Below are 16,053 nucleotides of genomic sequence, written 5' to 3' on the forward strand. Positions count from 1 at the left end.
TCACTGCTGTAGGAAGTCACAAATCAGACCTTTCCCAATTTCCAACCAGTTTCACCTGTGACCTGTTCCAAAGTACTTCTGACTTCACACTTCCATGACTTTCAGCCTAATTCCACCACATCCCCTTAGCGCTGTCTGACTGTAAAAGTGCTAAATGACTTTTTACTGATCATGAGATCACCCCCTCTGCTGCGAATAGTCTACTTAGTAACAGGCTTTGGCTATTGGAAATGTAATTAATTCCAGCAGTGGTTGCATCTTCCAAGTGCGTCATATTTAATACTCCATAATAACATCCATGCTGAACTTTTCTTTATTAGATTAAATTTGGCCCGATCTGTGGTGTTACCCATTGTGTTTTGTGACGGGGAGAGGCACCCACTGTGTGTGTTTGTGTCCCCGTGCATGCAGCTGCTTTTGTAGACACGCGCTGTCCTATTGGCCAGCATCATATTTACACAAACCCTTGGAACTTCTCACGTACTTCCTTTCAGAAATGTGAGGCCAGCCATATTTAAGGACCAATATGGAGAAAAACAGCACTGCCATAATCTCTTTGTCTTATTGCATGATCTATATCAGTGTACGAACGTAATGCAACAAAACAAAATTAGGTTTAATGGTGTGTGAGAGATTAAATCAATACTGACCCATGACAGATTATCCTAAATTAAAATTAAAAAGTGATGAATATACATGTGTAAACAACATTCACTTTTTGTCATGCACTGTTACATCTAGCGTTAAGAAACGCAACCCCTTCAGTTACTGATCATACTGAATATTCTTCATTTGAGTTAGAAACATTCATGTTCATATTTTGCAATTGAGAAGCAGGTAGACAAGAACACAACAAGACTGTTTTTTATTATTTCTATGCACCTAAAATTGTCAATAAACTTTGATAAATGTAAAGTTCTGTACATTTAAATAAATATTCACTTTTCAACCCTTGCCCATTTAAACATCACATGAAAAAAACATCACAAGAATTAAACCAACAAAAGTCTGTGTTTGGTAATATCAACTCCTCTTGCACAAAATAAAACAGATTTTTTTTAATGATATATCCATCTCCATCTATCCAAATATATTACACTGAGAACAATTTTGTGAGTATGTAGCACCCTCTAGTGTTATTTCAATGGAAATTATTGTATTTTCCAGGTTAGAGAAAAATCAAGATGTTATTGCTATCAATGCCCCCACCAATATGCTTTTTTGTATTTTTTGTCCCCTTAAAGTTGTTATTGATCACTGTTTATTGCTGCATATCAGCAATAAGGAGAATTAGAACAAAAAGAAGTAGAGCAGCCATCGCAATCATAAAACAGAGAAATTATAATGGCAAATTCATTACATTTTAAGATAGATAGATAGATAGATAGATAGATAGATAGATAGATAGATAAATACTTTATTGATCCCTAGGGGAAATTCAAGGTCTCAGTAGCATACAGACATCACACACACATTCACTAACAGCAGAAAAAAGTATTTAAAAGTATATAATATAAAAAAAACACAGCTAAGCAATAGGGACAGTAGAAGATAAAGAATATACTAAAATACAAATTATACTAAATAACACTTAAACTAAATCAATTCTAAAAACAGTATCCACATAGTGGGTGATTAATCAAGAAGCGCTTGCAATGACTGAGGCAGGGACTGAGTCTGTGATTCTCTGTGCATAGTAAGGTAAGGTAAGGTGCTCTGTGTGAGTGAGTGTCATGGTGATGGTGCAAATGAGTAAGTCCAACAGTGCAACAGTGCAAGAATAAAGTCTAGAGACCAGCATACATGTATATAAAAATGAAAAAGATGGTGAGGGATGTTCTCTACACATAGGCCAAATAATTTAACAAACCCACTAAATACCACTCTCTTCCTGGTCTGTGGGCATGGAGGGAAAAGGGTTTTATGCATATGTACTGATATAAAGGTATAAGTGTGGCCACAATTCGGTTGTGGCATGGAGGGAGGGGTTATGCATATGTACTGATATAGCACGCAAAATAATTAATAAAACAGTGTATTTTTCATTAATATTATAAACACTGTAGCCCATGTTTATAAAATCACAAAGTGGCCTGGACCAAGACTAGTGTACTAACTTGACAAAATCTTGGAAGAGATGGTAGCATGCTGAGCCAGAAACCTGAGAGTGTTAATCTGTGACTGAGCTGCTCATGTTTCTCTCTTAGATCAGGAAATACTCAAAGGATCTGTCAATTACAGAGGCATGGCTGCTTTCTGAAAATGCTGTCCTAAGGTGAGTGTGGTCGATAACATCTGACATGCTCCTGACCAATTAGACCCACAGATTCACCTTAACTTAGTAGGGCCTGGGGGTAGAACCTGGGTGGAGAGATTGCTTGAGATGGTTGTTTGTATGTGTGTGTGTGTGTGTGTGTGTGTGTGTGTGTGTGTGTGTGTGTGTGTGTGTGTGTGTGTGTGTGTGTGTGTGTGTATGTGTGTGTGTGTGTAACAGAGAAAAAGACGGTGTGGGTGTTTGTGATAAGGAATAACAGATGATTTGCTATATTGATAAGAAGGTGGATGCTTCTACAGTACATCTCTGTTTAAATCCTGCGGCTGAGTATTAATCTGCCTTATGAACTAGATGTCACCTCTGTGTTTCACTTAGCCCAGTTTTATTATTAGCCTGTCCATTACACAACCTTTTTCATTCTGTAACAGATTTATGTGATTGATGCCGAGGTAGCTGCTGGTCAATAATTTTGTCCACAATGCATGTGTGACATCAGCCGAGGCAAAAAAAATAATGTCATGTGATGTGTTTGTCTCAGTACTACCTGAATTTCAACATGAGTATTGCTTACACAAACACACACACACACACGCACACTCACACACCTTACAAAAAACTTTACCACACTCATCTGACAGTTAGATTTATGGTCGGTAAGGTTTATTAAGATTATTTTACACTGATGTTCTCACAATAGCTGGATCCTCTTTTACATGGAAATTTGGAGATAAGACCACATCCGTTCCAAAGCAGTGCAGTTGTTCAGATAGGGGGTGAATCTGTGTGCCAAATTGCATGCTATATTTGCCTGCCAGCACTTGTCAAGAGGGAACCTTTTAAGAGCTTCTGAGGGCAAAGAGCAGGCACGTCCCAGACAGCCAGCATGTCCTATCAGTCCGACAGCTCATTTTCGTCATCTTGAAGCCTAACCACAGAGAGAGTGGATAAGAAGAGCCACTCAAGCACTACAGTCACTCTGGTGCAGCCTCTCCAAAGCCTCTCCAACCACTATAGCCTACAATCTACTATTCATATACTGTGTAGTATAAAAGAAAAGAGCTACTGCTGAGGTCCATCTCTCACGCTATCTTTCCCCTCTTGAGTGTATACACCCTGGGATATTGGTTGGCAGACTTGTGAGACAGTAACCTGCCTAGAGGCTATACAGACCTTTCACCTTTTCCTGACAAAACCAGCTGCAGAATTTCTCTTTTCTTGGTTGGAGGCCTCTTTTAGTGAGCCAGTGTTAAGTAGGCTACTTACAAGGTAATGAACAGAAAAGAGATCTAAGTCAAAGTGAAAGTGTTCTTTTGAAATCAGTGAGTCTCATTATCTTTAGCATGCAGTTAAAACACTTTGAATCTTAATTTGCCAACCAACCAGGCCCAGGATCATCACAAAATACACCCTAGCTACTGAACACATGACATTTTGTTGATTACAATTACCCAAATCACTTGGGGTGGGTGTAGTGGACAATTACTATAGGCTACTGCTGTCTTTCTTTCTTTTTCTTTCTATTTTGTATTTTTTAAGTGTGTAATTAAACAGCATAGCCTATTGTGGATCATCAAATCATGTTTATTGCACTATTAGATCAATAGGCTATTATATCTCCATATATTAGCCTATTGCTATGGGGTTAGGAGTAGGCCTATGGAAATACACATTTTGGCATAGGCCATAGGCTATAGCTTTTGGTCCTGATATCATAAAAGTGTATTAACTTTTTAAATCCTAGATCGCCCTGTAGTGAATTAGCTTACTTCAGGTGAATACAGCCTGAGCCAACTGTCAGGTATAAGCATGCAAAATATAATAAAAGACATAAACACTACGTGTAACAGTTGAGTTGTGTTCACTATTGTAAGTAGCATACATTGATTAGATTACTTGGTCTCAAGGGTACCTCTCTGACGTTTGGTTCTCTTGGAGGAGGAGCCAAGAAGCAGTGACACGTAAGAAGTCTACATTAATTTTGAGAGGAGGGAGCTGAACACGATGTTGCTCAAGAAAATAAATACTCTCTTATTCTAATATACCAGATTTCGACACCTGTATAGATGTGTAGAATCCTTTGGAAGACTTCCAGTTGACGGTGATACTGGTGCTTAGCCTAGCCTACTGCAGACTAGGCTACAATGAGGATCGCCAAGATTGTAGGCTATTTGAAGCCGATTGGGCCAATTGTTGTCGGTATCTCTTTGGGATTTACGTTGAGTTTGTTAAGCGTGTCTTGGGTTGATGACATTTGTGACCCGTCTTGGAAAGGACATTATATTGAAGAAATTTCTTCTAAGGAAGATCTGAAAGCGACTAGGAAATCCAATTCATTCCTACTGGAGGATGATGACGACGAAGACATTCAGCCACGAATTATAACTTACAAACCTATCCAACAACAAGGAGAAGCTAAAAGGCCTTTCAGGTAGCCTATTTAATGTTATTTCATCTCGTAGGCTACAAGGCAGCTGTCGTTCACGGATTAAGCTACCGAGCGATATGACGTCCATGTGTTGTCGGACTCGGAACTTTGTCGCTGTGTCCTAAAGTTCGAGTTGCTGGTCAAACAAACTGGAGCCTAGCCTATCCTACCCGATGCAAATGTGTGAATCTTTTGAGCGTTTAATTTCTCGCTTTGTTGTTATTGTATAGGCTATTTGTTTCATTGTCTTTTCACAATCATATCGACGTCATTGGGCTACATTATGTGTAATGCTGTGTAAAGCCAAACTCCCTAGCTTAGCCTACTATCCCGACCCTCATAGCCTACCTTAATTGGCAATTCTCTTATCAAAAGCACCACAATAGAATTGCCAGTTGGCTTTACGTTCATTTTCATGCCCCAATTATTACAATTGTCTGTACTTCTTTTGGGGCCAGCAGCCTACATTTGTAGTGAGTTACTGTTTCATTAGAATTTTACAGTGAATCCATTATAATAAACTCGTTTCCTATAAAAATGTGAGGAAAAAGTAAGAAAATATCTATAACATTATAAGCAAGTTTGATCCTTTTACTATGTAGACCTAATAGCTAGGCTAAATATCTGAGTAGCCTATTACTAGCATAAACAGGCAGTGGTTATAGAGCTCAGTTTGATTGTTTGCTTTTTATCCTGAATTGGATGCCTGTCTCAATCATTTAGTTCAACCCCAAACCAGATATGTAAGAATTTGCAGTAATGCCATTGTAATCAACTGGCACTGGATATACTGGTGTATCTGGACAGACATAAATTCAAGTGTTGATATACATCATCATCTAAACAATAACAGTTGCTTTAGTCCCAAGAAGTCAATGTCGTTTCCACCCGAAGAGAAATTTTTTGAATGTCTGTCTTAACACACCCACCACTAAGACATTTCACAATATTTCCTAGAAATGACGTGAAAGTCCTTGTCAACACTTGTATGGTTAGGAATGTCAAATACAGTACAGTTGGTATGAGAAGTATTGGCTGTATATCTCTTTCAAAGTCAAATATTTGGCCATGTTGTCCATGGTTTCCCATGGTTAAAAGTTATGCACATTTTGCACTGACTGTACCCATCCTACTTGTTGATTAGACAATAATAACCTGATGAAGAAAAAAATGGTTTAACCATAATGGCAACTTGTTTTAGCATTTTTAACATGGGGTGTGATCCTATCCTCAGATCCAAATATGCCAGCACAGAGCTTGGCATCCGAGATAACCTCTTTGTGGGCGTTCTTACATCCAAGAACACCATAAACACCCTGGGGGTGTCTGTCAACCACACCATCAGCCACCACCTGGGCTCGGTGGTGTTCTTCACCGGCATGAACAGCCACAAGACGCCCCACGGCATGCAGGTGGTCACCCACGGTGACGAGCGCCCCGTCTGGAACATGTACCAGACCATCAAGTACATCCTGGAGCATTACATCGACGAATACAACTGGTTCTACTTGGCGCAAGACGACACGTACACCCAGGCGGACCGCGTCAAGGCCCTGGTCCCTCACCTGAGCATGAACCTCATGCTCTACATGGGCAGTCCCGAGGAGTTCATTGGCGGCGAGATGCAGGACAGGTACTGTTATGGGGGCTTTGGCTACCTGATCTCCCGGCCCCTGCTGCTCCGACTCAATGACTTCTTGGAGAACTGTAGGGACGGTATCCTCACAACCCGGCCTGATGAGTGGCTGGGGAGGTGTATCATCGAAAACACCAACACCAACTGCGTGGATGAGTACAAGGTGAGAAGACGACTTTCGTTTTTGGCAGGTTCTTAACATTACATAATAAAATAGTCACATGATTGGAAATTTAATCAATGTATTTACGTATGATTTATGTATGATTTTCGGAAGGCTACTAACAGGATGTGGTATTACTGTAGGTCTGTCAGCATTCCTATTTTTTGACATCAAGGACCACTCAATGCAACATCTCAACTTGGGACGTTGTGTAACATAACCTTTGCCATGGTGCTGATTCCTTCAGACCTGTAACTTAATCTTTCAGAGTTTACACTGTAACCTTACCACACTGAAATGTGACACACACCAACCACATGCCCCTCCCCTTCAACGTTTGTGAAAGTCTTGTGCTCAGGACTATAGACACTGTGAAAAGCGGGCAGACCAGTTTAATCAACGCCCATATAAGGCAGGTACAAAAATCACATAACTCTTCTGTGACCTGTCAGTGGGACTGGCTCATCAACATTTCAGTGTCAATTCCAAATCCCCTTTTTGGGATTGTCCTTGATTGATCTGCATTTCAGCATTGTTCATCCATCTGTGCAGAAAGAAAGAAAGAAAGAAAGAAAGGATTGCCTCCCCGGTGACAGGCATTTCATCATGCCTTGGTCTTTAGAAAGGCCCCAATGTGGTAACCTGTCACATGGGCTGCTTCCGGCACCTCTGTCTTACCCACTCTGCCACCTCCATGCCGTACGTGCCAAAGCCCGAGACAGGGCTCCCGGAAGGCGTCAAATGTGTTGCCACTTGCCTCCCTGGCGGGGAGAAAGAAAACGTGTTAAGCAAATGCTGCCTGACCCCGACTAAAGAAGATGAAGTGAACTTTTCATGGCGCGTTTTTTACCTGAGACGGCCCCGTGGCGGTTGTCTCCCAGTCGGCGTGATTTGCTCCCGTGGTTTGAGGTGGGCCACGGCGGGCCCGTCTTGCTCAGGAGCTGTCAGCCGCCATATAAAGACTTCCCCCTGTTTCTCTTCACCAAGGTCAGCAGGGTTGTGGTTGTGAGCTCTGCTGATTCAGCGAGTTAAGGATAGAGTGAGGGAGAGCGAGAGAGAGAGAGAGAGAGAGAGAGAGAGGCAGAAATTTACATTTTATAGATGCCGAATCGCAGCTTAAAATATATACTTTATGTCACTCAGAGGGAGTAATTGGAAGTAGCTGCTTCTGTTGCATTCACACCAGATCCTTTAAGGTGAAATTGCCTTTTCTGCGGTGAAACAGCGATCTGTCTGGCTTTTAAAAGCTCCTCCAATAAATGGGAATGTTCTCGGCAGCCGGCGGTGACGTGACTCAGGCCTGGCAGAGATAGTGCTCACGGCACAAAGGCTCTCCAGTCGTTGTAGTAGTTGTAAAAAGGCATTTTATGGGGCAAGGCCGTCCCGGCTTCTCTCTGGCACACAGTCTCCCCTGTCTTTTGTGTCCTTTAATAGTCTGGATTAGATTGGATTCACCCCTTTTTAATTCATCTCTAAAACTGTTCTATTCAGGTGCTGGCTCCACCCAGGCCAAACTATTGTGTTTCAAGGTGACGAGTGAGAGATTTCCTCTCTTTACATAATGTGACCTCATTAGCCATTCCCTAAAGAAGGCCCACCAGTATTCTCTTTAATCAAAGACGACCAGACTATACACAATAGTTGGCCCTTCCTTCCTGGATCATGTCTGTTAAAAAAAGTACCAAAACAAAATAAAATGGTATTTATGGATGTTTTGTGATTGTAAAAGGCACGTATCGTTTTAGCCATGCTCTTAACCTCATGATTTCCATGGGTTTTTTTGGGCACATATACCGTAACTGTTCATTTGAATTTCCATCATATGCTGTAATTTTGCCAAACATTTCAGTAGCCTATAATTACAGTGATAATTTTTAACATGGAGTCGCCCAAGATGCAAACATTACTGCCCAGTATATACACAGACATTACATTAGCATATTAGCATATAGCAACTGACCCTGAAACATTTTTCCCTCCCTCGTTTTGGGTTTATCCTTGCTGGCAACGTAGGCTGTGGGCAGACTCGGGCTGTGGGCGGACCGCATCATAAGTCACCTGTTGTTGTGGATGATCTCAGTCTTGGCAATCAATCTCCCGCCGAGACAGCAGGAAAACCTCAATTAAGGGACTGTGTCCCTTTGATGTATCAGATTAAACGCATGGGCGTCCCTCTGAAACATCGGCCTGCCTTGGGAAGAAGAAATCAGGCATTAGATCAGGCTGCTGGTAATCTAGTGCATTTCCCCACACTCTCCTCCATGCTCTTATCAGATAAGTGCTTCTCCTCCAGAGGTGCTCATTCATGTGGGCCTGAATAGTAAGTCCACATGTTAGCATCTGACTTATCAGCTGGGGTGCCAGAGGTGTGATTTGGTACACCATAAAATGTTATGGGAGTAGACATCAGAGATGAGAGATTTCACCACTATTTATTTTGTCTAAAAATATCCTGCAAAATCCCTGACACACACCTGACGTTAAGTGGAAATGACAGTGACTCTGCAGCCGAATGCCTTTGGCCTGGTTCAGCACACAGAAGGTGTTTGACCACCAAAGGGCAGCAGCGGTACTTTGCACTTTGCAAGCGCTGACCTGGTTCAACAACAAACAAGCAGTGACACATGACAGCCAGCAGGACACTCTCTGGTGCCCCCCCACCCCACCCAATGTACTCACAAATAGGTGGACACGCAGTGTCTGCCACAGCACTGCTGTCAGTCGCGCACTGAAGCAAATGGAGGAGAGAGAGAGAGAAAAAACGTCCAAAGCTGCCAGGCCCAAGGAGGCGACAGTATTGAAGCGATAACTGGGGAGTTCAGGCTCTGGGAAAGCGATGTTAATGCACAGTGTGACCTCTCCGGTTTTCACTTGGGATCTCCCCAAGTACCCGTCTCAGTCGCACTCAGAGGCTTTTCATCCCTCTGGTTTCTGGAGCAGCAGACTGGTAAATTAATGACGGTGACAGGCACCCACACCCAGTACAAGCATTTGGGAAGGGCTTTCAACAACTACTTTCAATTCTTACAGATATTCTGTAATAGGCATATTCAGTTAAAATGATATGCATTAAAATAGCCTTGTTCATATAATGATAGGTCACCTTAACTGCCTTTCCACTGAGGTTGATAGTATTTTAAAAGTAAAGGAGGACTAAAAGACAATATTTCTGCTGGTAATCACAGAGAATCGCAGACTTGGTCTATGTTCGACTTTTGAATCCGTGTGGAATAAGGTTCCATCATCCCCCCAAAATTACTCTGCACTGAGGCAGTCATTTCCTGAGAGATCGTGAGGTCAGGGCTGTTTGATGAATGTACCCTGCACTGGCTTATGAAAGTCCAGCCTCTTAGTGCTCTTTATTTCATAACTTTACAGACTCCATGAAACAAGGCTCTGATTTCTACTGAATGCTTATTATGGAGTGAAAAGTGATACAAATCACCAGAGGTTAATAGGGCCTGTGACTGGACAATATGCAGAAGAATGTTCTTGTTTCTTGAATTCATTTTCAATGACCTCAACTAATGCTTTTGTTGTTGGCTTTAATAGTAAGTTATTAAATGATCTTAGTAACACTGCAGTGCCTCGATTCATCTATTTTATATATATATACAATTATGTACAGTACATTAACAACAAAACAGCATATTATATATAATTGCATTATTATATCTGTCCGATCATACCTTTAAGTTAAAGCAGCAGTAAGGTGGGAAAATTAACAATCCTGGAAAGGCATGCATAAGTGGAATGCTTTTTTCCGCTCTCTTTATTCCTGCAGGGTCTGCACTATGACCGCTTTGAAATGGGCAAAAACTCTGACCTGAGCAAAGAGCAGAGTGACCAGTTCAAGACCATCCTCACAGTCCATCCAGTCTCTGACCCAGAGCAGATGTACAGACTACACAAATACTTCACCGAGATTGAGCTGCAGAAATCCTACCAGGAGATTGAAAAGCTGCAGGTCAGAACTTTCTTAGCTGAAAGCAACATGGTCTTTTAAATATTTAGAGGATAATACCGTACAATCTATTGCAGTTAATACATCCTGAATTCTTGAAACACATTGGAAAATCATTGTAATCTCAGGCTAATGAAGTGATTTTTCAGGCCGCATGCGAGAGGGTGATGTATTGATTTTCTTCCCCAGGCTTTCATCACATCACACTCAATAGATTTAAATTGCTGTAATTGGACCATCATTGGCCCTAAATGACCCTGCCTCTCTCCCTCTCTCTCTCCCTCTAGGCAGAAATAAAGAACTTCAGTGCCATAGCTTTTGAAGGTAACCGAAGTGGCATGTGGCCTATCGGGGTCAATCCACCCTTTGAACCAAAGACCCGCTTTGAGGTCTTGAAGTGGGAGTACTTCACAGAGGACACCATCTACTTGTGTCTGGACGGTTCGCCAAAGTGTGAGCTCCAGGGCATCGACAAGATGGATGTGGCAGATGTTATCGACATTGCCATGGGGGAGCTGAACAAGAAGTACAAGCCAGTGCTCCACCTGAAGAAGCAGAAGCTCATCAATGGCTACCGGCGCTTCGACCCCACCCGGGGCATGGAGTACATGTTGGACCTGCAGATGGAGGTGGTCACTCAGAAGGGCCGCAGCCGCTCTATCACAAAGCGTGTCCAGCTGGTCCGGCCCCTGAGCAACCTCGAGATCATTCCCATGCCGTACGTCACCGAGGCCACCAAGGTCTTTATCATCTTGCCTCTGGCGAAGGACGACACGGATCAAGTGAAACCGTTCCTGGAAGAGTACGCCTCGAATGCCTTGCAGAAGAAAGAGAACGTGGGGCTGACCGTGCTCTTCATCTACGACTTGTTCCAGGCGCAGCACGTGCAGCAGAATGACATCTTTGCTAACGCGAAGGCACAGATCACCAAGTACGAGCGAAAGTTCCCGGGGCTCAAAGTTCCCTGGATCAGCGTCAAAACAGACAATCCGTCCCAAATCAAATTCATGGACCTCATCTCCAAGAAGCATCCGGTCGGCACGTTGTTCTTCACCGCCACGGTCAACACTGTGGTCAACACAGAGTTTCTCAACCGCTGCCGCATGAACTCCATCAGCAACTGGCAGGTCTTCTTCCCCATCCACTTCCAGGACTTCAACCCCGACATCGCCTACCATGGGCAGGACCGGCCGGTCACCATCGACCTCGTTAGAGACGCGGGCCACTTCGACCGCAACGCTTTCGCCGAGGCCTGCTTCTACAACTCCGACTACATGGCCACGCGGACTCACATGGCCGCCGACCTGCAGGAGAACGAGGACCTCCTGGAGACCCTGGACATCTACGAGATGTTCGTCAAGTACTCGAGCCTGCACGTGTTCCGAGCCATTGAGCCGGCACTGCACCAGAAGCACGTGCACCAGACGTGCAACCCACACCTCAGTGAGGACATCTACCACCGCTGCATCCAGAGCAACCTGGAGGGGTTGGGCACACGGCCCCAGCTGGCTATGGTCCTGTTTGAGCAGGAACAAGGGAACAGCACTTAGGTTGCCCCTATAAAACTCGCCTGGAGTGGTTTACACCCTTTTTTTAACAAACTGTGGCTGCACGTTCCTCAAGGAGTCTGCTTACACTTTGTCATTCATTTCTATTCACAGCAAACCAAATTAGCAGCTAGGACTTACTGCTGCTGGTATCTTTTTAAAACTTTGACAAGGAAGCTCTGTGGTTAAGTTTTCATTGTTCTGATATTGGACATTACGCCACTTCTCCACTTAGCTTCCACTTTTAAGGACATGACTCTTACACAAACAGGGTATAGTTACTCAGAATGAATCAGCAGGCACTGCTTAAATGTTCACTACCAAAGTACTTTGAACGTGACTGTCATGGACATTTGTACATGCTTTAACTTCGATATCCACATTTTGTCTCCGTGGTGTTGGTTTTAAAAAATCAAATTGATGATTTTTTATTTAAATTATTTAAAACTCATTACTACATAAAGGTCACAAACATGGGCCCAAATTTGAGGATGGAAACATGGCAGAAGTTGCGTGTGAATTGTACGTCCAAATGTCTGTAACATGAAAGCAGGCTGTTGGTTTTCCACCATGTTCTCATGTACAGTACGTGGAAAGGAATCAAAGGCATCACAGTTATCTATCTAATAATCCATTTTCATTTGACAATATTAAGAGAATGCCAGGTGTTATTGAGCAATTAATGTAATGTTTCCAGCCTCAGAAGATGGCTTTTCATGTTTTTGCAAGTGTAAGGAAACTTGAATAGTGTTTTTAACTAAAATGGTCAAAATTCTTTATCTACGTAATTAATTGTTAGGGAATAGTGCACACCGGACAGTGCCTTGTGAGCTAAGAAGGTACAGTGTAAAATCAGTTATGCTGAGCAGATTGGACAGCATCTGCCAAAGAGTGCCAGTGGTGAGAAAGCTGCCATTGTTGTTGTCACTGCACTGTTTTGTCAAATGAATCTCTGGAAGATAACATACATCGAGTGCTTCACTGGTTGAAATCTTGCACTAAGAATTTTATGGTGGGGTTGTAAGTTACTGAAACTTTCTTCTTTTGCACATAAATGTCTTGCGAGTTCTTTTCATTAGGATATTCCTGGAGGTGTATTTCTAATACATAATTATTCTACATCTGAGAGAGGGATCATAATCCTTCAGTCTTGTCATTAGAAAACAGAAAACACCTTAAATGTCTGTCTTAAATATGTATTCACCAATTTTAACCAAGTTTCTATAAGTATGGTGTGCCATATTATAATGCGTCCCATTAGGTGGTCTTCATGTAATTCACAAATTCACACATCCATTCTTCAACATAATATTTCGTATTGGCCCTTGATGACATTATAAACCCCTTCTTGTTTATTGATATGTATGTGCCTTACCTTCTACACAAGCTGAAACATGAAAGGTGGGCAATGAACATAATAATCCTGGCGTCAAACAGCCGTCTGATATTAATATAATGTCATGTTTTTGAAGACTAATTTACGTATCTGTGAAGCGCTCAAGTTCTTTTAACAACGAATTCAGTGCCAAAGCAGACACATGATTGGTAAAACAATAGTGCAAATGAATACTTCCATAATTCTGAATACTTGGTGTGATAACATTTGTAAAAAGCATTTAGAACCAGTTAATGGTCATGAAATTCAATTTTGTATACAGTACATTTGCAATATCACCACTTGCAAGTAATATATAGGGATGGAATTCTATTACAGATCCAGATATTCCTCAAGACAGCAAGATATAACTCTAAGATTTTGTCTTGAGTGCACTTATGACACACTACAGATGGACGATTGTTTTGACCTACCATACATTACCTGTTGGGTTTCTAACCCATGTCTTATGTTAACCTTTAGAGTTACTGATATCCTTGGCAAGCATTATGGCATTCAGCAGTAGACGTCACCTATAGTTTGCAAAGAGCTTTTACAAACAAGATCCAGATACCTATCATGATTCAGCCTAGAGGTTTAGCAGTTCTTGCATGAAGTGTATACAGTACTGTAATTTCCCAACTATTAGCCGCGGCTTATACATTGATTTTGCAAAATTTCTTCAGCTATGAGGTTAATACACAGGGGCAGTTAATATAGTATTAATATGATTTTGTTTCTCTTAATTTGCATAAACACTGTTCTGCGGCTAATACACAGGAAATTACTGTATGTGTACATTCATAACACTTCCCCACTGATGGGTACAAAGCACTGCACACTGTCTCTCTTGCTGCACTGATGGGCATGTGTTGTCCATCGAAATCAGTTGCGGATTTCACATTTGTCATTTTACAAATATGACAAAATGATCCGCATTGGTCATTCCCCACACACTGCTCACAAATATTGATCAACATTTTTTTGTCTTTGTGTTGTAACCATTACAAGGGTAAAGTGGTTAAATGAGATTTGTGCAATACTGTATGTTTTGATGGTTCAGTTTGGGGAGCAGGGGTATTTTTTTATTATTATTATTGGGGACTGAGTGAGGCCTTGTAATGTACTGTGTATCTGCTGGTCTTGGAGAAAGAAAGAATAGTTTTTTCCCACTGATACATTGTTTACTTCTACGTTTCATTTAGACGCACACTAAATTCCTCTAAAGTCTTTATAGGAGAAATAGTTGAGTGTTTGGTGTCAGTGATCATTGTTAGGCTTGAAATGAGATTCTATAAGAGTATAAGGAACTATGGTTTTGGTGTTGTCTTACACATGTATGTATACTCAATGTGTATATCTATTTTTTTTTTTATTTCTGTGATTCTTAGTTGTCAGAATCGGTTTGCTTTGTTTATACCTGTACTGTAGAATAGATTCAGTTTTGTGTTAAACCAATCTATTCTGGCACAAGACAAAAGGCATCTGTGAACATTATATGTGAATAATATGAAATGCATTTATATTTCCCAAATAAACACACCCTGCAAAAAAACAAAACAAACATATTTTGATCATTGCTTGAAGTATGCAGAAATGCACTGTATCTGTATACCATCAGGAACTGTGAATTCGTATTTGAAGTATAATCAAATAAACATCACACGTCCTACATTTTGTATCAATCAAATCGCAAGCCCCTCTCCCATAGTGATGAGCACTTAGTCTTCTTAGCTCGTCTCTGGTGTGACAGCGTAGCGTGACGGCCTCTGAGCAGCTCTCTGTCAACAGAGCCACACTCTGCCTTTAGGTGTCAGCAGAATAACACAGATCCAGTCTCGCACTGACAGGACTGTAAGAGCCTCGTTTATACTGCTTGACTTCCTAGGATGGGGATAAAAAAAGGAACACAATCAAAAAGAAGCTGTTTAGAGAGGACTTCAACATCATTCTGTGCTTGTTTTTTTGTTTTCTGTCATCTAACTAAGTTGATGTTATTTAGATTCTTATTTTCATCGTGAGTAGGGTTTGGTATTTTCTTTTCTTTCCTTCAAGGTATTGCAAAAAAAGATACTGTTACATTAGTCTGAAACCTATATATAGTGTTTGTATTTAAGACCAGTTGGGCATACATGCCACTTTTGGTCATCAGGCAAGCAGTGAAACCACATAAATACTGGGCAACATGGGGGACAATTGTATATAATTACATTCTCCACTCTACATGCAGATTTAGAAAACTTTCCCACATGAGTTCCACACATTCCATCAGTTCTGCACTGACAAAATTTGTATTTTTATCTCATGCATTTAGTCTATTTGCCACTAGTACCCAAAGTTCACGTTCAGTTCAAAACCACACTCAAGTGGTGGGCTTGTCTCTTGTGACCTTTACATGATACGTGTCCCATTTTTATTCCTTAGATTCACACAATCATCTGAAGGCTCACAATTGATGACAGTGTGAGAGAGCTGACAAAACACCCACCCTTTGGAGCTTGGAAGATCTCTCACCCATGCACAACACTCTCTTGCTACCTACACACACAGATGGGGTGTCAACAGGAGCGTCTTTGAAAAATCTCTTCATCTCAAGCGTTTTTTGTGAAAGCCCCATGGAATGGATCGTTTGAGCTCAACAAGTAAACACAACATGAGAGGACATAAT

The 16,053-nt window shown here is 41.6% G+C and overlaps 1 protein-coding gene across 2 annotated transcripts; it reads left to right on the forward strand.

Moving 5' to 3' along the window:
- The first annotated feature begins 4,204 nt into the window (after positions 1-4,204).
- chpfa (chondroitin polymerizing factor a) lies at positions 4,205-14,957 on the forward strand. Of its 2 annotated transcripts, none has more exons than XM_048239682.1 (4): positions 4,205-4,233; positions 5,935-6,499; positions 10,284-10,466; positions 10,751-14,957. In XM_048239682.1, the coding sequence occupies exons 2-4, from the start codon at positions 6,080-6,082 to the stop codon at positions 12,011-12,013; spliced, it is 1,866 nt and encodes a 621-aa protein (XP_048095639.1). In that variant the 5' UTR covers positions 4,205-4,233; positions 5,935-6,079; the 3' UTR covers positions 12,014-14,957. The 2 variants fall into 2 exon arrangements, with proteins under 2 accessions (XP_048095639.1, XP_048095637.1); XM_048239680.1 differs by lacking the exon at positions 4,205-4,233 and adding an exon at positions 4,258-4,703.
- The last annotated feature ends 1,096 nt before the right edge of the window (positions 14,958-16,053 follow it).

This window comes from Alosa alosa, chromosome 3, assembly GCF_017589495.1.
Source record: "Alosa alosa isolate M-15738 ecotype Scorff River chromosome 3, AALO_Geno_1.1, whole genome shotgun sequence".
Lineage (NCBI taxonomy): Eukaryota > Metazoa > Chordata > Actinopteri > Clupeiformes > Clupeidae > Alosa > Alosa alosa.